This window comes from Danio rerio, chromosome 2 (genome assembly GCF_049306965.1).
Source record: "Danio rerio strain Tuebingen ecotype United States chromosome 2, GRCz12tu, whole genome shotgun sequence".
In the NCBI taxonomy this organism is placed as follows: domain Eukaryota; kingdom Metazoa; phylum Chordata; class Actinopteri; order Cypriniformes; family Danionidae; genus Danio; species Danio rerio.
The window spans coordinates 2460001-2486645 of record NC_133177.1 but is presented as its reverse complement, the minus strand read 5'-3'; the positions used below and the strand labels follow the sequence as shown (position 1 = coordinate 2486645).

General features: G+C 38.7%; 2 protein-coding genes and 1 non-coding gene across 6 annotated transcripts in view; all 3 read left to right on the top strand.

Moving 5' to 3' along the window:
- The window catches only part of LOC141377643 (uncharacterized), a 160205-nt gene that overhangs the window by 97093 nt on the left and 36467 nt on the right, over positions 1 to 26645 (top strand). The window lies entirely within an intron of this gene.
- Positions 1 to 26645, top strand: part of pth1r (parathyroid hormone 1 receptor) — a 206736-nt gene that overhangs the window by 167863 nt on the left and 12228 nt on the right. For 2 of the 4 annotated variants that reach the window (XM_073912036.1, NM_131357.1), the window contains 3 exon segments: positions 12471 to 12657; positions 23469 to 23622; positions 26437 to 26497. In XM_073912036.1, the coding sequence (XP_073768137.1) occupies positions 12471 to 12657; positions 23469 to 23622; positions 26437 to 26497 (402 nt within the window). 4 annotated transcript variants of the gene reach the window in all.
- On the top strand, positions 25086 to 25162 carry mir460 (microRNA 460). The gene is given in 1 exon segment (NR_030145.1): positions 25086 to 25162. It is a non-coding gene; the product is annotated as a microRNA 460 (primary transcript).

Genomic DNA, 26645 nt, shown 5'->3' with positions numbered 1-26645 from the left:
TGATATCTGAAATGCGCAATAAAACATACCAGGAGCAAATTTTATATTCTGCAAAAATATAGGCTTTGGCACATATTTTCAGTGAGCCTGCTAGTATTTCAACAAAATACAATTATAGTATAATACCGTTTTCAAACAAAGAGTAATCACGCGATAAATAGATCTGCAGCACGAAGTTTAGGATATGACATGCAGTGTTGCATTTCCCTGTCAATATATCTGTCAATATAGGCAAAGGAATGAATTTGCATTGATTTCACATTGCATATGTGAGAAATACCTTGTAAACTGCAGTCTTAGGTGACAATTAATTTCCCATTTTGTTGTCGGCTGCATTTGTTTAATTGTAATCAGACATTTAGACACATTTATCACAGTTTTCCAGCTGAATGTCTGCTAGCTGCTGGAGTTTTATGCATATCGCTTTAAAAGGACAAAAGACATTTCATGTGGACTTGATGTGTGCTTTTATTATCATGAGACTCTACTTAAATTGTCACATTTGATGTAGGAATGGCTTCAAATGTGTGAATGGAGCACAATGGCTTTAAAGAGTTACTGTCTTTGAGGGTGTGCAGAAATTGGCCATTTCAAGCTTTAATTCTGATGTTTTGACTTTCGACTGAAGTGATCAGTTTTCGAATGAATGTTTCGCTAAGAGTTCATCGTGTGTGTGTGTGTGTGTGTGTGTGTGTGTGTGTGTGTGTGTGTGTGCTGGTTCGGGTGGTTTATGAGGACAGAAATTAATAAAGTGGTATGGGTATGACCTAGTTATTACATTTTATGAGGACATTCCTTAGGTCCACGTCATTTTAAATGCTTAAAATTCATGCTTAACAGGGTCTTTAGACTTTCAAAGTTACCTGTGAGGTTTGGGTTTAGGGGTAAGGCCATATAATTTGTGCTCTTTTACAGAATAATATAGATTATGGCTATGGAGAGTCCTCATAAACCACCAATATCAGCGTGTGAGTGTGTGTGTTGATTTGGGTGGTTTATGAGGACAGAAATTGATATAGTGGTCTGGGTATGACCTAGGTATTACAATAATGAGTTTTTATGAGGACATTCATTATATCCTCATAATCCAAAATGCCTTAAAAATCATACTTAATGGGGCCTTTTACCTGTGAGAGTTAGATTTGGATGCAGGGCCATAAATAGGCTTTTGTTTTACAGTATAAAATACATTACACCTACGGAGAGTCCTCATAAATCACCAATATCAGTATGTGAGCATTTTTATGTTTACTGATTTTGGTGGTTTACAAGGACAGAAATGTATATAGTGACATGGGTATGACCTAGGTATTTTTATGAGGACATTCCTTGGGTCCTCATAATTCAAAACACATAAGTTCATACCAAACAGGCCACAAGTTAGCTGTGAGGGTCGAGTTTAGGGGTAGTGCTATAAAATAAGCGGTTTTGATCATATAAAATACATTACGCCTATAAAGAGTCCTCATAAACCACAAATATCAGTGTGTGCGTGTGTGTACTGCTTTGGGTGGTTTACAAGGTCAGAAATTGATTTAATGACATGGGTATGACCTAGTTATTACACCACTGATTTTTTTTATGAGGACATGCCTTGTGTCCTCATAATTCAAAACACATAAAATCATACTTAATGGGCCACAGCTTAGCTGGGAGGGTTAAGTTTAGAGGGAGGGTCATATACTATGCTTTCTTACAGTATAAAATACATAATGCCTATGGAGAGTCCTCATATACCACTAATACCAATGCAAAGTGCATGTGTGTGTGTGCTGATTTGGGTGGTTTTCAAGAACAGATATTTATATAGTGACATGGTTATGACTTAGTTATTACAAAATTAAGTTTTTATGAGGACATTCCTTAGGTCCTTGTAATTCAAAGCACAAAAATAACACTTAATGGGCCACAAGTTATATATATATATATATATATATATATATATATATATATATATATATATATATATATATATATATATATATATATATAATGTGCTTTTTCACAGTATAAAATACAATAAGGCTTTGGAGAGTCCTCATAAACCCCCAATATTAGCATGTGAGTGTGTGTACTGATTTGGGTGGTTTACCAATATAATTCAAAACACGTAACTTCATACTAAATAGGCCACAAGTTAGCTGTGAGAGTTATATTTAGGGGTGGGGCCATAAAAAAAGCAGTTTTGATCATATAAAATACATTCTGCATATAAAAAGTCCTCATAAAACACCACTATCAGTGTGTGCGTGTGTGTGTTTGTACTGGTTTGGGTGGTTTACAAGGACAGAAATGGATATAGTGACATGGGTATGACCTACTGTAGATATTACAACATTGAGTTTTTTATGAGGACATTCCTTAGGTCCTCGCTATTCAAAATGCTTAAAATTCATGCTTAACAGGGTCTTTTGACTTTTAAGGTTACCTGTGATGTTTGTGTTTAAGGGTAAGGCCATATAATTCATGCTTTTTTACAGTATAAAATACATTGCATCTATGGAGAGTCCTCATAAACCTCACCAATACTAATGTTTGTGTGTATATGTGTGTGTGTGTGTGTGTGTGTGTGTGTGTGTGTGTGTGTGTGTGTGTGTGTGTGTGTGTGTGTGTGTGTGTGTGAGTTTATGCGTTTGAGTGTTGGCCCTTTTTCATTACGAAGACATATGAGTGCATTTATTACTTCTGCGTTCAATCGTTCCCTTTCCATTGCTAATTAATGCAAAGAGGTTCCCTTCGTTGTTTATTCAGCGTGCCTATTCAAATAAAGCGCCGGGTCGTGTGCGGAACGAGCCGTTGACAGCTAGCATATTAGCTTGACTCGGCTCCAGTGCTCCGTGTTTTTAAGAGCCTGTCCATTGCCCAGGCACCAGGAAACGCGGGTCAGGAAAATGACTTTAATAAGGGCTCGTTTAGGCCTCTGCTGATCCGCTGCCAGCCTTTCCACGCTCACAGTGTCAGTAGTATGGCCTCAGGTGTACAGGCTCCAGGACATCAGCCATGCAGCACGGTGACTCTCAGACATTAGCTCCAGTGTTTGAGGCCAGCTCGCTGAAGCCAGGATCTACACGGATCGGAGCTTCCCGATCAATAGTTCCCAATGGGACGGTGGTTAAACAGCAGTTAGTCTAATGACGAGAAGCCAGCCGATTCCACACAGCCGCTCTAAACCTTTATAGAGAAGAGAAAGCGAGAGAGAAATAACGAAAATAAAGCCATGAGGTTTCACATTTCAACATGTCTGGCAGTGAAAAGCCTGAAATGAGGGTATTAGTGAGAAAAAAAGAGGAAGGATTTAGCGTAGCTTTAATTAAAAACAAATAAATACAGATCATGCACTGAAAAAGTTATTCGTTGGATTTACTAAGTTGTATTAAAGTAAGTGGTTGCAGACTATATACAGTTGAAGTCAGACTTAGCCCCCCTTAGCAGAGCAAGGAAATTTTCACAGTATGTCTGATAATATTTTTTCTTCTAGAGAAAGTCTTATTTGTTTTAATTTGAATAGAATTAAAGCAGTTACTTACTTTTTAAAAGCCATTTTAACGATAAAATTATTAGCTTTAAATATAAAATTATTAGATTTATGCTATTTTTTTTCGATAGTCTACAGAGCAAACCATCATTTACAATAACTTATCTAATTACCCTAACCTGCCTAGTTAACTTAACTAACCTCTTTGTTTTGTGGCAGCTTGAGGCAGCTTTCTTTTTTTTTTGTCATTGTTTTTAATAATGGCGGAAGGGAAGAGCCGGCGTAATGCGTGCTCTGCCAGGAGAATTCTATGGATTACATAGCGAGACAGCATTTGTTTTCAAAATGAGTTGGAAAGTTCACCTTCCAAGCTTTATGCAGGCAAGTCTCTCTCTCATGTGTTAATGTATTCAAGGCGCGCGTGGATTAGTGGGCGTGGTCGCATTAAAACTAATGAGCTCAGACTGAGAAACTAGACATAGTGTTGGTTTCATACTGATTAATTTATCAAGCAATGATTGTTTCAACCCAGGCTCATTGTGGAAATGTAGCCCCGCGGACGTTTCTGGAGATCGCGGAATACGTCCCGGCGGGTATGTACGGCTGCAGTTTTTGTTTTTGAGAATCCGCTAGAGGCCGCTGTTGTGCGCTTTTTCGCCTCTCAGACGCCTCTCGCGAGTGCGGTTCGCGCCCGCGCTGTTCTCGCGTAAACCCCCAGAGGCCGCTGTCCGACTGACCGGTTGATTGACTGCGCGACCGCCCAATCAGCTGACCCGCCCTCCTCCTTCCCTGAACCCAACCAATTTTACCGATCGATCCGCCCGCCCGCTCGCTTCCCTAAACCCGAGCAACAGTTTACAAAAGCCGTCCAAAAAAGAAAAGCCCTGATTTTTTTTCTACCGCGTTTTCGGACTTCACCGCGTTCTCATCCTGTTACGAAACTCGTTCACTTAATTTTTGGGATTCTGTTTTTGTCTTACCTGATTGCTGGAACCGATCTTCCCCGGACTTCCCCGATGAGCTGGACCAACGGGTTGCAGCAGGGAAGCCCTCCACAAGGAGGTAAGCGGTCGGCCGGCAAGCGCGATAGGGAACGGCGTCACACCGCCCCGCAGCGTTTGCTTGAAAAAAATAAACGCGGCCGTACGTACCTCCCGGGACGTATTCCGCTGTCTCCAGAAACGTCCACGGGACTACGTTTTCAGAATGAGCTTGGGTTGGATTGTTTTCAACATGCACTCGCTGCATTTAAAAGTAGATACTTCAAGTTTTCTATAGATATATGTCTCATGTCTGTGTGTTTTGTTTTCGCAGAGTTTCAGTGCATTTTACTGACGTGTTTATAAAAACAGAGAAATGAAATAATGCCTACTCTGTTTGTTTTCCTTATTTTGCAAAAGCACACATGTTTGTTGCACAACAAAAAGTAGACACCTTACAGATTCGATTGATGCATTGTTCTTATCTGTACGATCAAAACTGAAAGTGTAATTTACGTTCTTTTCGACGTTATAAGGAGAACACATGTGAAAACACGTACATGCGGTTTTCGACCCCTGGGGTTGAGCCTTTAATGTCACTTTTAGCTGTATAGAAGCGTCTTGAAAAATATCTAGTAAAATATTATTTACTGTCATCATGGCAAAGAGAAAATAAATCAGTTATTAGAGATGAGTTATTAAAACTATTATGCTTAGAAATGTGCTGAAACAATCTTCCCAGAACAGAACAGAAATTGGGGAAAAAAATAAACAGGGGCGCTAATAATTCAGGGGGGCTAATAATCCTGACTTTAACTGTGTGTGTGTGTATATATATATATATGTGATGCATTTTAACAGCAGTTTAATTCAGTGGATGTTTTCGTCCTGAGCAAAACAAAAGGGTAGTCAATTTGAACAGTGCACAAGGGTTAAATGTTGACTACTGCAGGCAGTGGTAGGAAGAGTACTGAAAAATCATACTCAACTAAAAGTACCATTACTTGCCAAAAAAACAATCGACAGTTCAAGTTTGAAGGATAATGGAAATGCAGATCTTCATAACCTAAGTAATGACAAAGAAAAACAAGCAGCAGAAAGAATGAAAGAAAGTGACAAAAACAAATGATTAAACTGGTATATAATAAAGCTGAAAACTAATCTTTAGGAATCAATAGACTGTAAATGTAGCATTTCTCATAATCAAACTAAAATAATAATGGCAAATGATGCCACACACACACACTGCATATCAGCGCTGATTTTCCATTAACGTTTAACGGAGATTGTTGACAAAAGACCAAAATCCAGGCAATCAGTGCTCGTTGATGTGACAGATGCACTAAGGCCGTGTTCACACTTGGCATCTTTTGTGTTTTAAGCTGCCAGCATCTGATTTACATTATAACCCTTTAGAGTAAACCTGTTTTTATTTGAATGTCTTCAGCCTGTTTTAATTGCCAACATCAGCATTTTTTTCTGCAGCTCACAGTGTCATTTTAAAGAACTGACCAATGACAAGGGACTATCAAATCCTGTTGTTTCTATAGCAACAAGAAATGATGGAAAAGGTGCCATTAAATAGACTCATTGATTCCACTAGTTGTCCACACATGCAGCAGAATGACAATAAAGCTCAACTTGACTTCATCATTAAAGTTGAGATCCTGAACTAAATTGTTATCATCACCGTATAATGTCCTCTTAACCAAGGTAGTTTTATCATTTATTTTTTATTTTGATACAATTTTTATATTTGCTGAATATTTCTGTTAGTTTTAATAGTTTAAGTTTAACTTATACACACACACATATACATAGACACATATACATACATACATACATACCTACCAACTCAGCGGCCACTTTATTAGGTACACTTTTGTAGTACCGGGTTGGACATAGATTTAACAAACATTTTGCTCCATATTTACATGATAGCATCACAAAGGTGCTCTATTGGATTGAGATCTGGTGACTGCGGAGGCCATTTAAGTACAGTGAACTCACTGTCATGTTCAAGCATCCAGTCTGAGATGATTCCCACTTTATGACTTGGTGCATCATCCTGGAAGATGCCATCAGTAGATGGGCACACTGTGGTCATAAAGGGATGGACATGGTCAGCAACAATACTCAGGTAGGCTGTGGCATTGACATGATGTTCAATTGGTACTAATGAGCCCAAAGTGTGCCAAAAAAAAATTCCCCACTCCCCCCCCGGCAGCCTGAACCATTATTACAAGGCAGGATGGATCCATGCTTTCATGTTGTTGACGCCAAATCCTGACCCTACCATCTGAATGTGGCTCATCAAGACCATTCGGATGCTCGGTTTGAACTGCAGCAGATCGTCTTGATCATGTCTACATGCCTTAATGCATTGAGTTGCAGCCATGCGATTGGCTGATTAGAAATTTGCATTAACAAACAGTTGGATAGGTGTACCTAATAAAGTGGCCGTTTAGTATATTGTTTGTTTTTGGTATTAATATAAGTGTAGTTTTATTTTATTTTTTAAATATCGTAATGCTATAAAGCAACACCCATAAAGTCAAAATAATAATGGTTAAGTCCTCAGGAAATGTAAAAAACCCTGATAGACATTCGACTAGCAACCACAAACAACAGTAAATCAAACAAACACTCATAACAATCGAAAGGAATGTTGATTCATTTCGCTAAAATATCATTGAACATCACACACACACACACACACACACACACACACACACACACATACACACACACACACACACACACACACACACACACACTTTGTGGTGAGTTTGTACTGTTGGATCCACAATCATTACTGATCACTAGTGTGTCTGAAACAAATCTCTCAAATTGGTCTGGTACAATTGGCCAGTGGTTCTCATGTGCTGGTTTGCTATTGATCTGTGTTGAATGAAGGGAAGAGAGTAGAGGCTTCGGAGTGGCAATTGTCCCATAATTAGGCCATTTATAACGCACTTCCTATAATATGAAACCCTGAATGTTACCATGGCAGTGTAGAGTGACCTCCATCATAGTAGATATTCCATGACAAAAAAAAAAAAAAAGTACATTTCATGGAAATACAACTGAAAATGTGTGGTTTGGTTCACAAATTTTTAAAAACATTGATATATTTGTTTATTCATTTGATGGGGAAGCAAGCGAATTCGATTAGAACTACAAACGCAGATGAAAAGTGACTCCTGAATAGAAGATTAACCTGCTGCTGCTTCTCCAACAAGGTAGGAAATTAAATATGACAGAAATGTGGATGACGTGTTGATGATTGACAGGGCTCATTACTAAGCAACACAACGATCTGTTAACGAGGAAATAGTATGTCCCAAAGCTTGCATTCTCTTCTGTTACGCGCTCAAAATATATTTTTCCTAAACCCTCACTCAGAATATGATTTCCTGCATTAGGGGTTCATCTGTTCTTTCACTTCTCTGACTGCTGCTGTTTTTTTTATTATTATTATTGAAGAGACAGAGCACAATGCCTAAAAATAATGCCCTATACCTCCAGCCTCTATTCCCAGCAGCTATTGAACACGCTTGTGTGGCCACATTTTCTCTAAGCTTTCTAATCTCCAGTGTCTATAATCTCATCTGTATTGACGACAGGAACAACAGAAGACCGTCTTCATCAGTTATGGAGCATTGTGAATACAAGATGCTGCCTTTGTCCAGCACATCATCAGCTTTTCAATCTCTCACGAGTGAAATCTTTAAAGACACAGATCGATAAATGGATGATTAAGTATAAAGATGACAGCTCATCATGTTCGTTAGTCATGTAAGTCATGTTCGTTAGGTGCTGCAAAGCCTGGCTGACAATCACTTGTTTGTGAAAGTGGAAAAAAAGACGAGTTTCATGAAGCAGCCATTGTGTTTTTAAGCTCCATGCTGAGTTAAGGAAGTCATTGCTTGGCCAAAATCAAAGCAGTAGTATGCTGGGCTGGTCTTTAGTCTGGCAAAGAACAATAGCAATTTACACAGAAAAGCAAAATTCTACAAATGATTTGAGTGTTACTTTTAAGCGCCCTACAAAGACTCCTTTATGGACACCAGCAGCTCAATCGTTCCAGGAATTCAAGTCAAATCTAGATCCCATATTTCCATTTATTAACAATTTTAAGCCCCTTTCACACAGTGATACCGGTAAATATCTGGAAAATTTCCGGAACTACTTTACCGGTATATTCAAAAAAGCGCTGTTCACACAGGCGAGGACGTTACGGAAATTTTCCGGAAAAGAGCATTCACACATCCACTCCAAAATACCGGTAAATTCTGACATCATTCACCACAAATGAGCTTTAAACGGCTGCGCTTGTGTTTGTAAACATTTGACTAAATTACAAACTCTGTGGATGATCAATATTGTGAACAACTTTCGCAGGATCACTTTCGCATGTCGAGATGTTCATAATATGTGCGTGTGCAGGCGCTCACAGGCTGTTCCACAGGCACACGCAAAGCTTGAAGGTAAACAAACAACGGCTTATCATAAGCATCTCATCGATGATTATTTACACAGTTGGCATTAAGAAGAACATATAAACGTGATCTGACTAACTTCTAGCAGCTAAATGTGTCTGGAAAAATATTCAAAGGTTTTTATTCTCACAAACCGCGCGGACGTTAATGCGTCTGACTGTTCTGATTGGCTAAAGCAGACGTCTCACGTCAGCACGTTCTAGACGTGCACGCGCTTATTACGGCAATCTTCCTTCTGCATTCACACAGCGCAGCATTCCGGCAAATTGCCGGTAATGTTACAACTTCTCTTTCCGGAAAATAGCCAGAACGAATTTACCGGTATTTTCAAAAAGGACCTGTTCACACATACAACCTTTCCGGAAAATTGCCGGCAATTTTCCGGAAAGGTCTGTATGTGTGAAAGGGGCTATTGGCCCAAGTTCAAGGATGTCAAAAACCTGAACCTCAAACAAAGACAGAAACTCTTTACCCCAACCTCTTTGCCTCCTGTTCATGGAACATCATGGGAATAATCTCGTGCAGGCACAAACAAATGAGTGAGCCCCAACCTAATGTCCAGCAAACCAGCTCTTTGTAATTCAGTTGATCTAATCATTGCAGTAATCTGGCCAACCAGGTGAAAATACGATGACTTGGCCTGAGATGATTTATGACATGCCAACTCTGTCAAAAGCTGTTACCACTTATGTCAAGAACTGTGCAATGCACTTCATTCAATCCGCTGCCTTCAACTCTCGTGCACCAATTGGATATTCCATTTCACCCATCCCTCCATCTCAGAGGACTACCCCTATCCTTATTCATGATCTGCTATTCTTAGAAACTGCTGGAGTCGTGTTTTCTGCATTGTTTTCTTTTTTATATGCTAGTGTGTAAACTCATCTGCTGTCTACAAACATTGGAGTATGTCTCACAGTTTGTTCTTGTACCCTCCCCAATCCACTAGGCAGTTTGCGAGGCTTAACCAGAAGCTGGGTTGATTTCTTTGTTCCTTCTGCACCAGCAACCAACAGAATTTGCTCAAAACCTTTTTGCAAGCCACCAGTTTGATGCCATTGCTGTGAATTTTTGGGGTTTCCAGCATCCACTCTTTCCTTGTTTGGAACTGGCAGTAATGGTGCAATGAAGCAACCCAGTTTAAGAGGCAGCTCATATTCATCTACATCAGGGCTGTCAAACTCAGTTCCTTGGGGGGCGCAGTCCTGCAGAGTTTAGTTCCATCCATACTGCTACAAACTTGAGGTTTAAATCTAGCCTGAAAGACTCTGTGTTTAGTTGAAAGCAAAAGTATTGTTTGATACCAGCTCTTCATAGGGCCTGTATCAGCTTGCGGCACCCCTGGTGGGTGGAGTTACACAGACCAGGGGAGGTGGGACGGGTTGTTGGGAGGTGTTGGTGTGGGAGGGCAATTGAGCTTCAGGAGGGCCGCTGATAGTATCTGTGGGGGGCCAAAACGACGTGGGCCCTTAGAATTGTCCTAACTTCCCCTGCCCCATACAACCCCCAAAACCCACTCCCCCCAGGGGATGGGTGTCAGTCCTACATACTGCATATTCAAAGCAAAAGTTCAGCAAAAATGAAGACGTACTCAACGTTTACTTTGTTCAACAGAAAAAAAAAATAGCTCGAACAGGTGGCGGGTGACTAAATGATAACATAATTTTTATTTTAGAGTGAATTATCCAACCCAAGCTCATTCTGAAAACGATGTTTCTGGAGACTGCGATTTACGTGGCCGGAGGTACGTATGGCTGCATTTCGTTTTTTCAAGCGAATGCTATGGGGCGGTGTGACGCCGCTGCTCTTAGCACTCGCCGGCTGGGCTGACGGCTCGCCTCCTTCGTGTGGAGGGCTTTCCTGCCGCAACCAGTTTGTCCGGTTAGCTCGTCGTGTTACGCTGGCAGAGCGGAGGCCCGGAGGAGGGGGAGGAGCTGGCCGCGTTCGACGACCGGGTTTGAGTCCGGGGAAGAGCGGTTCCAGAATCAGGTAAGACAAAAAACAGAATCCAAAAAATAAAGCGAACGAGTTCGTAACAGGGCGAGAATGCGGTGAAATCCGTAAACACGGTCAAAATCGGACGAGGGCTTTTCTTTTTCTGAACGGCTTTCGTAAATCGTTGGGTTTAGGGAAAAAGGAGGAGGAGAAGGGTGGCCGGGTCGGCCGATTGGTCGGCCGCCCAGTCAATCGTTTAATCATTCAGCCAGTCGGTCAGTCGGACAGATGGTTGCCCGACAGCGGTCTTCGGTGGCTTTTTACGCGAGAACAGCGCAGGCACGAACGGATTTGCGAAAACAAAAACTGCACAAATACGTATCTACCGGGACGTATATTGCGGTCTCCAGAAATGTCCGCGGGGCTACAATTCCAGAATGAGCCTGGGTTGGAATAATCCATTTAACTCGCTTGTTAAACATTTGTATATGGTATTGTGTAACGTTTTGCAGTGTACCAAATTTGAGAAAGGCCAGCTAAAATTTGAGAAATTTGTACTAATTTGTAACCTGATGAAAATTCAGCACAATAATCATGTTTTTTTTTTATTGTGCGTGATGCCAAGAATGAGAAACGTTGTACGAAACGTTATAAGAAACATGTTTGTCATTGTGCATATATCTGTTTATCCATTTAGATTTTAAGTTTAGGTTTTAATAACTTAAGTTTAGTTAGAGGTAAGTAATTGAAGAATAGTGATGATAATAAATTGTTCTTTATCCTCAAACATATTGTATTCATAAATATAAGTGATGTGTATATTACATGAGTTTGCTTATATGAGGTCAGGCTACAACATCGGAAAATCTGGAGGAGCTTTTCTCTAATAGACCTGCTCCTGTTAAACTAGTTTTTGGGAGAGTGCAGACAAACCGATGGGAATTTCAGTAACACATGCTTACAATTTGCTTTTATAGCTTACATTTTGAGCTCTATATTTTTAACATTTGTGCTTTCCGAACCCTTTAAATTCAAAGAATGTGTTACAGTCAGCGTCAGATTCATCTGGCTCTAATTAAGACCGGTATTGTTCTTCTAGCCTCTGTGATAGAGCATTGAAAACACATACAGTATACACACCGAACACTGAAAAGCCACAGTTAAATGAACCCTCAATTATTGCAGCATACGTTTTATGCCGCGGATGCCCTTCCAGCCGTAACCCAGTACTGGGTAACACCCATACACACTCACATTCAAACACACTATCCACTATGGCAAACTTAGTTCATCCAATTCCCCTAAAGCACATGTGTTTGGACTGTGGGGATAACCGAAGCGCCTGGAGGAAACTCGTGTGAACATGGGGAGAACATACAAACTCCACACAGAAATGCCAACTGGTCCAACTGGTATTTTAACCTTTCTTGCTGTGAGGCTAACCACTGTTTCAGTGTATCACCTAATGCACAGTACAGATGTGCAGCATTCTACCCTGTGCATTGATCCCTCACACTGTTTACAGCTAATAATAACATAAATCATGCTTGACCTCGTTTCTCCTTCTTGTTCTTTCAGACGGCTCCACTGCACCAGGAACTACATCCACATGCACCTGTTTCTATCGTTCATGTTGAGGGCCATTAGTATCTTCGTGAAGGATGTGGTGCTGTACTCTGGTTCGGCGCTGCAGGAAATGGAACGAATCACTGTGGAGGATCTCAAATCCATCACTGAAGCCCCTCCTGCCAACAAAACCCAGTTTGTAAGTGCAGCACACATTCACTAACGGCTAGCAGAGGTGTAAAGTAACAGATAACAGAAGCTCAAACTCAAACTACTTTACTAAGCAGTTTAAGAAATGTGTACTTTTACTTACTTGAGTACTTTTTTAGATCTATATTGCATTTTTACTCCGTTATTTGCTCTAACCGTACTCACATCCCACCTCAAGAGCAGTGTGTTCATTGTATTTATTTTTTGATTCAAGTATAAAGTAGTTAAAGGGCTAGCGTTGCACCAGACCCCCGTAAGTGGTGTCGTTTGAAATTGTAGAATCTATATTTTCTGCACATATGCATCACTTCGGTTTTTATTCTACTATATAAAAGTTATTTACACTTAAATACACAGTATTTTGGATACCCGAGCTAGGTATTTTACATTGGTTCATTTTCATAATTTTTTTTATATGACACATGTACAAGTTATAGCTCAAATGAAAGCTCTTGCCGGTGCTCATACAGTTCTACCATTCTTTTTACTGAATTATATTCATATGCCAAACAGTTGTTGAATGAATTGTGGTGTTTCCATGGCGCAGAAGTGAAAACAATTCATTCATGATCAATAAGCAGCCCCAGATAGCACAGACAGCTGTCATCTCTTACCTTATGCTGTGCCCTTTAGGGCCATTCTCCTCTGTTTTTGAGGTGATGTGCATAAGTAATCCTTTTATATGTCTGATGTGGTCCAAACACAGTGAATTATGTTTGATCAAACAAAAGAATTGTAAAATATATGTAAACAAGGATCGGTCTCTGTGGATTGTACAGCACCTCTCATCAGTTGGAATACAATAACTTTTGCATAGATTATGGTGGAGACATTTTTCTTTTTTCCTATCATTACAGACATGTGCAGGAACCACCAACATTAATTACAGCACGCTAGACCACACACAACCTAAAAGGTACACTTTCAAATTTGAGTTTATAAAAAAAAAATACAAAAATCACCTCTGTTTTTAGGTTATTATTATAACACAGACGACATATACAGTTATTTTAAACACTTTCAATAGTGTTCTATGAAAATTCAAAGGCTTTTCTTTAAAATGATACCAAACTTTTGCATTTACACCTCTTTATGTGGATTTGGGAAGCTTTTAAATTTGGGTAGGCAAAATCCAGGCGGAAATCCCCAAATAGCAGCAAAGTTTAAGTGGTTAAGGCCACCTAATATAAAGTGGGACCCCAATTTGTTACTCAATTTGTTACTCAAAACAGATCAGTTGCAAGTACTTTTACTAGAGGATGATTAACCAGTACTCTTTCCACCACAGCTAACGCTAAAGTATAAAGCGGAGGGATTTCACACTGTTCAATCTCACACTGTAGCAGAGGGATCTCACATTGTGTTGTTGCCATAGTAGTGGCCGAAGTGTGTGAGCATCATTATCATGTCAAGCCATGTGTTGAATTGCCACTAAGACCCTCTAGCAATTTTCTCATCCTGTATATGCTTAGGTTACTCAGTAAAGGCCTATGGGACCTTATGGTTTCCGCTACATTCGTTCTTCCGTGGCGGGAAGCCACACCAAAATTCATCCCGCCACAGCTACATTACAGCTTTTTATTCAAAATATTTGGTCATTTTTTAAATAGCGGGTTAAAATCGCACCGAAAACGTATGAAAAGGTAAGTGAATAATAACAGCGCTAACTTTTCTGTGACCGTAGTTGTGCTGTGCGTGCTGTTTACAGGGCCGGAGCAAGCTGAAGTGCCGTTCTAGGCAAAGGACGCTCATGCCGCCCTCAAACATTAACCGGGGGGGGGGGCCCTCTCTATTCTGCACCCCTATACACAGATATAACTGAGGGCGCAGGTGCTGAGGGTAGTGTCGGGGATGCCACTTTCTCTATTCTGCCGCACTATACGTGGATATAACTTAGGGCGCGGGTGGTGCAGGTAGTATCGCGGACGCCGCTCTCTCTATTCTGCCGCCCTAGACGCGGATATAACTGAGGGTGCGGGTGGCGAGGGTAGTTTTGGGGATGCCTCTCTCTCTATTCTGCCGCCCTAGACGCGGATATAACTGAGGGCGCGGATAGCGAGGGTAGTTTCGGGGATGCCGCTCCCTATTCTGCCGCCCTAGATGCGGATATAACTGAGGGCGTGGGTGGCGAGGGTAGTTTCGGGGATGCCACTCTCTATTCTGCCTCCCTAGACGCGGATATAACTGAGGGCGCGGGTGGCGAGGGTAGTTTCGGGGATGCCACTCTCTATTCTGCCGCCCTAGACACAGATATAACTGAGGGCGCTGGTGGGGAGGGTAGTTTAGGGGATGCCGCTCTCTATTCTGCCGCCCTAGACGCGGATATAACTGAGGGTGCGGGTGGGGAGGGTAGTTTTGGGGATGCCGCTCTCTATTCTGCCGCCCTAGACGCGGATATAACTGAGGGTGCGGGTGGGGAGGGTAGTTTCGGGGATGCCACTCTCTATTCTGCCTCCCTAGACACAGATATAACTGAGGGCGCTGGTGGGGAGGGTAGTTTAGGGGATGCCGCTCTCTATTCTGCCGCCCTAGATGCGGATATAACTGAGGGTGCGGGTGGCGAGGGTAGTTTCGGGGATGCCGCTCTCTATTCTGCCTCCCTAGACAGATATAACTGAGGGCGCTGGTGGGGAGGGTAGTTTCGGGGATGCCGCTCTCTATTCTGCTGCCCTAGACGCGGATATAACTGAGGGCGCGGGTGGCGAGGGTAGTTTCGGGGACGCCGCCCTCTCTATTCTGCCGCCCTAGGCGGCCGCCTTGGTCGCCTCTATGGACGCGCCGGCCCTGGCTGTTTAACCCTTTAAGGCAGGGGTGGCCAACCCTGTTCCTGGAGAGCCAACTACCTGCAGATTTCAGTTGCAACCCATATCAAACACACCTGCCTGTAATTATCACGTGGTGTTCAGGTCTTAATTAATGGGTTCAGGTGTGTTTGATATGGGAGACATGATTTCCTTCTCTCAATCCATTCCTCAATCATGTTTAGCAAATTGGATGAAGCCAAATGACTTGCAGCTTCTGATAATGAAGGATGGTCCAACACATTCTCCATTAGAATGAATAAGACAAGATCATCTTCTTTCCTTTTGCATACTGACCAAAACCGTCGACATTCTTGGCCTTGATTGGTCTCCTTCAGCTGAGCCTGGATTGGATAAATGGTTTTCTGCTGAAAATGGTCAGGCCGCCATCAGAGAGTCACACCATAGAGACCTGCTCCATTCTTTTCATGAGGTGCAACAAGGAGCAGACTAAAACAGAGTCCTAACCCTAACACATTCTCCGTTAGAATGAATAGGAAAAGTCTCTTCTTTCCTTTTGTATACTGACCAAAACTGTCCACATTCTTGGCCTTAATTGGTCTCCTTCAGCCAGGCCTGGATTGGATAAATGTTTTTCTGCTGTCAGGCCATCGTCAGTGAGTCGTTGCAGTCTGCTCCATTCCTTTCATGAGGTGCAACAAGGAGCAGACAAAAACAAATGACAAAGGGCAAAGACAAGAATGTCCCAGACCTGGAGGTGCTCCATTAGTGGCGTACTGCTACAGTCTTAGTGTGACGGGTGAAAAAAGATGACAGCACAGACTTTTGGCCGTGATATTGTGAGTCTCATTGTCCTTGACCAGCATGTGTGTGTGAATTTAACTGAAATGAAAGACCGGGATTGGGTTTCTCCTGCCAATGCATCTTGTCTCAGGATTTATAGTCACATTTTACAATTCCAATAGTTAAAGTTAAATAAAGTATTTACTAACATGAAGAAACTGCGAATAATACATATGGTAAAACTTTATTTATTTATTTATTTATAATTTTTAAACAGGAAAAGATTAAAAGATAATCGGGCCTGACTCAGCATGAATGCTTTTTTTCAGCAGGTTCCTGCTCTGCAGAACATAAAAACAGACAGACATCCGTCAACACAGTACAAACAATCACCAAACATATAAAATAAAGAAAAGCAGGCTACTATCTCAGTGGCTAAAGCGATAGTTGACCATCAGATGACGAGCATGAGATTTTTTATGATCGATGAATTTGCTCTTCAGTGTTTGAACTCTCAGTAATGATTAAATCACACTGAACTGAGCTAAACTGAACTGAACTAAACTGAACTTAAACACTAAAACCTGAACCACACGGTTCCAGTTACTATGACCATTTATGTGAAGCTGCTTTGACACAATCTACATTGTAAAAGCGCTATACAAATAAAGCTGAATTGAAAGCTGAATTGAATTGAATTGAATTGAATTGAATTGAATTGAATTTTAAAAGTCTCAGTGTTGGTCTTGTTTTGAAATGTTGTGGGATCTCATTCCAGGCTCTTGTGAAAACATAAAAGAAAGATCTCTGTCCATAACAGTTTTTAAAAGCCGGTACTGGCAAAACATCTATTTGTTACAGATCTAGTGGAAGGATCAGTCCTTGTGTTGAGTTTTGGTACCAAAGCACAATGGGCTGCTGAGGTAGAGCTATTTAAAATTTGATAGTACAGTTTGATGCCTGTGTTCATAATGTAGTTTTGAAATGTTAAAGCTTTAGAAAGTGATAGAGCAAAACAGTGATGTGTCCATCCAGAAAGTCTGTTGTGGATCTTATAGGGCCTATTGCACAGTCTAACTATTGGCTCCAAGATATCGTTTGTTGTGAGAGACCAAATAGGCAGACAGTAAGACAAGGTAGACAAGATTACAGAATTTACAGTAAGCTAGTATTAATTAGTGTTACTTAATGCATTCACTGACATGAAAAAACAATGAACATTACATTTATTACAGTGTTTGTTCGTATAAGTTAATGAAAATACTGTTGTTCATATGTGTTAGTTCATATTAGCGCATTAACTAATGTTAACAAGGATGAATGTGTTTTTTATTAATGCATGTTGATAATAAATGTTGATGTTTAAATGCTGAAGGATGTTTAATAAATACTGCTCTAGTCTTGTCCATAATTAGTTCATTTTAGTGAACAAAAATCTTGTTATAAAGTGTGACCATACAATTATTACAGTATTCATTCATCTTTGTTCATGTTATTTGTCACATTGCATTTTAATGTACAATTCATGTTATTGACAAACCTTTACCTAAGTCTTTTTAAAGAATTGAATTAAAATGGGTAATTAAAAGCTGTATACAGTTATATTCTATACTTTAATACAAAACTTTGTCCACTTTTTCTAAGCTAACTCTGGCATCAACAAGCCACACAGAACTGCTGCTGCTCACTGGATGTTTTCTCTCTTTTTTTTTGACCATTCTCTGTAAACCCTAGAGATGGTTGTGCTTGAAGATCCCAGTAGATCAGCAGTTTCTGAAATACTCAGACCAGCCCGTCTGGCACCAACAACCATGCCACGTTCAAAGTCACTTAAATCCCCTTTCTTCTCCATTCTGATGCTCAGTTTGAACTGCAGCAGATCGTCTCGACCATGTCTACGTGTCTAAATGCATTGAGTTGCTGCCATGTGATTGGCTGACTAGAAATTTGTGTTAACGAGCAGTTGGACAGGTGTACCTAATAAAGTGGCCGGTGAGTGTATATATAAAATCAAAAGCTTAATGTGTAACTCAGTGCATTATATTCATATTCCGCCCACTTGTTTGCCTTATTCAGCTAATTTATCTTTAATCATTTGAATTTGACTTTTTAACATGTCTGTCTCAGTACATTTTCTGTGTAATGCCGTTATATAGGAGGAACACATGATATTTTATGCCTTAACATGCATCTCTCTCTCATATTATGATCATCTGCATGTCATATTTAGTCATTTATTTTAATTATTTCAATGTTTATCACATGTAACCGTTTTAATATTACAGTTTTTTACAATGGCTATGACAGTTTTTTCAATACATTTAACAAGTTTGCTAAACTCTTAACGCAGCAACACACCTAAAACACACAATTGGCAAAACAGTTAATTTCATGCTCAAAATCACACATTGTAAACTAAACTTCTAAACTTCTTTTCAAAATACAATAATAAACTAACACACTACACCATGTCTAACAAAACACTGCAAACATGTTTCAAAATGACATCATTGTTCAAAACACTAACACATATTCTCTTTCAACAGAAACATTCAGTCAATCAGAAAACACTGACAATAAAAATACTATCATCAGCTAACATTATACAGAAACTGCATTAGTTTATGTGTCAGCTCTGTCCTTATATTTTAAGACTCTCAACATTTTCATTTTGTTGGGTTTAGTAAATGCAGGCGTTTTCTTTCTTTTACTGCAAAAATTCAATACAAAAACAAATAAATAAATTGCTTTATAAAATTTACAGTATATGTAAAAAAATACAGACACAGAATTGCTGCAGTACAGACTTTATTTGCAAAAGGATTTCACTGCAAGATATACAAACAGAAAAACCATCGCAATTATAATAAAAAAAACAAAGTAATTTTCTATTCTGCCTGGTCTTCTACATTTGCCCGACTTCTTTTTCCTATGGCGACATCCACAGCCTTGTCAACATTGAAAATTTCATGTGGTACTTGATTGGCCTCTAACTTCATGACTCTCTGAAAGTAATTAGACACAGTGTATGCAAATCCTGTACTGTATATGTACTGTATGTACTAATGAACTCCAGGTTTAAAGAGTATTTTACTGCAAAACACACTGTGTATAGTACAGTAATGACTGTATTGCATAATCTTACATAGACGTATTGGTGACAGAGTTTTTTGATGCGCTCACTGTTCCTTTCAAAAACCTCAAGAGTCCTCTATTAGAACATATGATCATGTAATTGGAAAAACCAGAACAAGACATGAGTGTGCTTTCTATATGGGAATCAGCTGTCACATATATATATATATATATATATATATATATATATATATATATATATATATATATATATATATATATATATATATATATATATATATATATATATATATATATATATATATATATATATATATATATATGTTTTTTTTCAGTTGCCAATGAGAAACAGCATATTGCGGTTATACAAATAAATAAATATATATATATATATATATATATATATATATATATATATATATATATATATATATATATACATTTATTTATATATATATATATATATATATATATATATATATATATATATATATATATATATATATATATATATATATATACATTTATTTATTTATTTATTTATATAACCGCAATATGCTGTTTCTCATTGGGAATTGAATAAAATACAGGGAATAAATTTGTGTTTCAATTCACAATTAGAACAGCTGTTCACTATGACTTTATCCTATATAATTTCTGTTTAGAACATGGTGTTATCTGTTCTGACATACTGTGTTAAAGCATTTGTAAATTTGACTGTAAAATTACATTGTTTTGTTCTTGGTTGTGCTTGTGTGTAAAAGAAGTTAAAGCATTTTAAATTTGTGTTAACTGGATGCATTTTGTGTCAAAACAACAAGAAATGTGTTAATTGTATAGCCCATGAAGACGGAGGTTGTGCTAATTGTGTTAAGAGTTTAGGAAACTTGTTAAATGTATTGATAAAAGTGTCATAGCAATTGTAAAAAACTGTAACAGCACAACGTAAAAGCAAACCTTTGGTGTGGATTGCAGTATATTGGAAAGTGCAGGTGGAAATTACATGCCGTGCCGAATGTAATTCTCTTCTCTGCATGATGTAGCAAGATGCAGCTATATGTGTGACTATTAAATGTATGTTCACTAAAAATAGGTTGCAAATGACGTCAATTGTAGAGCTAGCGCAGGTGTGTGATTGCATAAACCCTGCTGAAACTTTACCATTGGAAATCTCGTGTTGATAGATGATGAAACACCACCTTGAAATGTTTTGACATATCACAGAAACATTGGATAATTCCAAAGGATTTGTGTGTCACTTTAATTTGAATATTCAAGCAGGCAAACTAATAAGACCTATCGACAAACTAAGTCTACTAATAGGAACTACATGCTGAATCTTCCCTGATAAACATATATATCAAGGCTTTAAATAAAAAGAAAATGGACAGGCGGCACGGTGGCTCAGTGATTTGCACTGTGGCTTTACCGCAAGAAGATTGCTGGCTCGAGTCCTCGCTTGGTCAGTTGGGATTTCTGTGTGGAGTTTGCATGTTCTCCCTGTGTTGATTTCCTCTGGGTGCTCCGGTTTCCAACCAACAGTCCAAACACATGCGCTATAGAGGAATTGGATAAACTAAATGTTAATTTGATTCAAAGATGATATAATACATACATAAATATGTATAAATGTTCAAAATGTCATGTTTTTTAAAAAATTCTAAATTTTCAAAACGTTCAAGCGTTTCGATGACTGTTAAAGGTGCAGTGTGTAAGTTTAACACCTAGTGGTTGAACTAGGTATTGCGTGCCTGATTCAAAACACACGCAAGCACAGGTTGCCAGATTGATTCTAACAGGAGCGAGCCTGACTATCACGTCTAAAGGCTGGTTTAAGTCACGTTATAAATAAAAGCATCGACATGCGATAATCCTGGTATACTCTATGCATCTACTAGTTCGTTTGGGTGCTATGGCGAATGTGACGTCATCGCGGATTTTGAGGTGCACTTTGGGTGCTTGTGACATGATATCGTCTGGGGAGTGCACGAAAATTTGGAAGACTCGAGCGAACAGTTCGCGCAGCACCACGTTTTATTTGAGTTGAATATGAATCACTTAGAAGAGAACAGGTACAACTGTACAGACATCTGTATGATCCGTCCATGCATGATCGTAGAGATAAACAGAGGCCCAATAATTCTTAGCTAGAAATTGCAACAGCTGTGAAAAAGGAGAAAAGTTTTTGTTAAAAAGTTTAGAAAAACTTGAGGGATAAGTTTGTTAAAGTCTAAAGGAGCGGCCATGGCAAAAGTGGAGACCCAGGTAGTTTTAGTAAGCAATTACAGATTGTGTTTTTCGACCATCATTTACACTGATGTATATTTTTCAATTTTACAAAACTAAAATGAATTCACAAATAATTTCTTTGATGACTGGAAAGGAATATTTAAACCTATCGGTTTACAATATACTGATGCTCTTTTTTCTAGGCTTTACTAGTGATAATGGACAGGAATGTTGGACCATTATTGCCTTTTTAGCATATGAGTAGAGGACATACACTTATGTGTGAATTGTGGAGTGGGCTAAATCTAAAAAGAACTTCAGTATTTTTAGTAATTGTACTTTTATTGCTTTTATTCTTGCCATAATGAAAAATGTACTTGTAGAGCAACCCATGTTTTGTTGTCATTAATATTTTAATAAACTTTAATAGGTAAAACTGTCTGAGATATGAACAAAAGCAAGTGATGCATCAAAGTTTGATTTTAAAAAATCGTGAATGGTTATAAAAATTTTATAATCATAAAAATAATTAATAAAATAAATTAAATAAATATTAATTTGTTTAAAAATCTTCCATATTAACGATATGACATAATTCCGGAAACTTCCTACTTCTCTGTTTATCCGTCTGACTTTACAGTGGGTTTCTTTCGACTGCCCCCTGTCATTTTAAAGAATATCACTATGGTGAATGTGTCAAGTATAAAAGCCTCGTCCATTTCGTGACGTGTGTGCACAGTCGGCGGAGGTCGGTGATACAGCGCCAGGCAAAAGTATAAATCAGGCTATAGAAGGAATATTCAGATCCTAAAAATAAAATAAACTGATTGAACTTGAACTGTGACTGGTGCAAACCAACACATATCAGTGATTCTGCATGAACATTTAATGTCAAATATCAAAGAGGTGTATTATGCAATAATTAGGTTATAAACCTAACATCACTATTCTGAGCTTCTGAATGGCTGTACTTAAGTTTCTGTATTTAAAACAGCCTTATCTCCTCCTGCAGCGTGTTGTTAGGACACGGGGTTAGAATGTACCCTGCACACCTAATGTTTACGTTTGTAATTGTGGCGAGGGGGCGTGGCCGAGAGCCGTGGGAACGGAGTGAGGCCACCGCATAAGTGGATACACCTGCGGTGCGCACCTGCCTCCAATCCTACGGAAGGAGCTCTGGACTATAAAAGGAAGAACGATGGCAGAAGAAGCCGAGAGAGGACCGGGCCTGGACATATTTTACTTTTGCTTTCAGTTTGACTGCCGTCACTGTTATTAATAAATAATTTAAACCTGCGTCGGTTCTCCGCCTCCTTCTTCCCGGCGGCCAAAGGGCCGTGAACTTCATTACAGTAATATTTATGTTATTTGCTAATTAATAACCACTTTGTGGAACTCTGAATCTGTGTCTCATTTTGGAGGCTGCTACAGTCCACCGGAGGTTGCATTTTGGTCACGGATGCACACTAAAAGAGCCTTTCTATGAAATATGCTGTTTTCCATCAAGGCAACCCGGGGTGCTGAAATATAATTGGCTAAACTGGCATTGGGCGGGTTAAAAGAATCAAAACAAAGACAGCCGTTCAGGCACGTAACGTGCATTTTCAAAGCAGAATATCTGACTTCATCATTGTTTTTTCAGGTAAACAATTATGTTCACTTGTCATGTTTCTGAAATATCAGCAAACATATTTTGGTATTTCTATGCTTACATACATACAGCACCTTTAAACATCTATTATAACCATCATGTGAAAAGGGCCCATAGCATTTCTAATAACACATTTTAAACATCCTTTTCCTTAAAGAATTCATTATGATGATTTTTGTAGTTACTTATGGCCTGTTTCTCAGTAGCAGTTGAAGGTGACTTCGGGAGCCCATGCTGCTAATCGATACGATGCTGAATTGATTTCCCTTCACCCTTCAGATCGGCTGTAAGGTGGCGGTGACGCTCTTCTTGTACTTCTTGGCCACTAATTATTACTGGATTCTGGTGGAAGGCCTGTACCTGCACAGCCTTATCTTCATGACCTTCTTCTCAGACAGGAAGTACCTCTGGGGCTTCACTCTGATTGGTTGGGGTGAGTAAACATCTTCGCTCGCCTCCAAAAACACGCAATTATCCAGCTTCTGGCTAGAGACGTGCTTGCATATCCAAAGATTTGATTATGTTTTTCCTTTAGATTCAGTTAAAGTCAGAATTATTACACTTTTGTCTCTTATTTTAACCTTAACAGAGAGAAAATTAGTTTTTAACAATAATATTTTTATTAATTCATTTATAATAACTGATTTCTTTTATCTTTGCCATGATGAAAGTACAATATTTGACTAGATATTGTTCAAGATACTAGTATTCAGCTTAAAGTGACATTTAAACGTTTAACTAGGTTAAGTTCAGGGAACTAGGCAAGTCATTGTATAACAGTGGTTTGTTTTCTAGACAATCCAAAACAAATATTGCTTAAGGGGGCTAATAATATTGACCTTAAAATATGTTTAAAAAAAATTAAGAACTGCTTTTATTCTAGCCGAAATAAGACAAATAAGACTTTCTCCAGAAGAAAAAATATCATAGAAAATGCTGTGAAAAATTCCTGAATCTGTTCAACATCATTTGGGAAATATTTGAAAAAGAAATTCACTAGAGGGCGAATAATCTTGACTTCAACTGTAGATTCTGTGCATGATTTGTTAAATGGAAGTGATTGGTTTTACAATTTTTTGACTCCTGAGTTATTTCAACGCAATCTCACGGCAGTGACTAATTCGTATGAATTCATAAGATCATAAGAATTCATAATTCATACAGAATTCATAAGATCTAATTTGTACAATTTAGTACGATTTGCTCATCACCGAATGACGGTTGGGGTTAGGGGTGGGGTTTGATGCCACGCCTCCTTTTTAAAATTGTACATTTTCGTACAACTGACAAAAAGTTAAATACTTACGTTTACTCGTGAGATCAGGCTGGTTATTTTGAGTTGTTGTTAACTTTAACTGGCCCAATAAGAAAAAAATGTTTGGATTGCATTAACTCAACTCCTAATGTCACTAGTTAACACACTCAATGTTGTTGTTTTTTTTTTTTGGAACACATCCCATGATTTCTAAAATATCAGCTTCTACCAAATGGTTGGTATGTCGGTTTTTGGTAAAAGTATCAGAATTAATACATATACTATGAATAATCTGAAAATATAAAGTTAAAAAATAATCAAAATAAATCCTTTTTGAATACTTATATATTTTGAAGTATGCCATAAAATATTTTAGATTCTCATATAACATGCTTGTTTTTAATACAATAAAACCATAATCAAGTGTAGTAGTGCAACTAGATTATGTTTGTTTAGATTTTTTTGTAAACCAGCAATGCTGTGTGTGTAAACCAATATTTAAATCAGTCATTCTTTAAATTACTTTGGGTCGTTATTTAATACAGTAAAAACATCTCAACCGTTTTGTAGCCCAGCAGTTAAAGGGTTCATGGTTTCCAGTGTGCTGTGTGTTTTGAGGACATTTTCAGATATGCTGTGGACTCCTCGGCTCCTGCATTGTACACACTGTGCGGAACACATGGACATGCACAGCGCATACAATGTGGATGCTGTGGAGCCCAGACACTTCTGTTGCAGAGCAAGACCACTGGACTGTGGGGGAAACCGGAGCACCCGGAGGAAACCCACGCCAACACGAGGAGAACATTCAAACTCCACACAGAAATTCCAGAAGCATTGAACCAGCCGGGACTTGAACCAGCCACCTTTTTCTTGTGAGGCCACAGTGCTAACCACTGAGCCACAGTGCCGCCATTAGTTATTATAAATGAGTTATTAAAATTATTATGTTTAGAAATCTGTTGGGGAAAAAAATCTTGTTTTCGTTAAACAGAAATTGGGGAAAAAATAAATAACATAGGCACATGCAGGGTGTTTTGTGAAAGGCTCTAGAAATAGGTTATGTTTAGTAACTATTATATATTAATAGCATGTCTGGAGAATATAAATCAATTCTAGCTTATTTGTGTAGCGCTTTTCACAATAATAATAGTTTCAAAGCAGCTTAACAGCAGCATTACAATCAAATTCAAAAACGCAAACTCTATCAAACCTCTTCAGATGCTTCAGAACGCAGCAGCACGAGTGGTCTTTAATGAACCTAAAAGAGCACATGTCACTCCGCTGCTCATCCGTTTGCACTGGCCGCCAGTTGCTGCTCGCATCAAATTCAAAGCTCTGATGTTTGCTTACAAAGCGACTTCTGGCTTTGCTCCTTCTTATCTGCAGATGTATGTGCCCTCCAGAAACTTGCATTCTGTAAATGAACGTCGCCTCGTAGTTCCATCCCAAAGAGGGAAGAAATCACTTTCCCGAACTCTCGCATTCTGTTGGGAAAAAAAAATCTTGTTTTCGTTAAACAGAAATTGGGGAAAAAATTATTCAGGAGGGCTAATAATTCTAACTTTCTATATACAGCATAAATGAGTTTTCTATAGGATGATTTAGAGTAATATAGTTATGCATATTATTTTTATGCATATATATATATATATATATATATATATATATATATATATATATATATATATATATATATATATATATATATATATATATATACATATATATAATTTATTTATTTTTATTGTGGTATTTGTCATCTGTTCGACTCATTTAAATTTAATTGTATTATATTTCTATTTCTAAAGATGTTCTTGAAATGAATTACATTTACTGTAATAAATCTGCATTACATACGTCTACTATGCTGTTTTGTAACTGATATATAGTGTTCTATTGCTTGCTTTTCCTCTTTCTAAGATTGTCAAGGCTAATCATTTCCCGTGGGTTCTGTAATAAATGCACGTGTCCTTATATTTCTCGTCACAGGTGTTCCTGCGATGTTTGTCACCATCTGGGCGAGTGTTAGAGCCACACTTGCTGACACTGAGTGAGTCTCTGAGTAAACACGAATGGTCCATTTTTAGGTTGTCTATAAGCTAGTGTGCTCCAAAACAGTGACAACATTCGCGTTTAGAAGATGATATAAACATCCAAAGCTTGTAGTTTGTCAATTATTTTATTATTGACGTCACCTC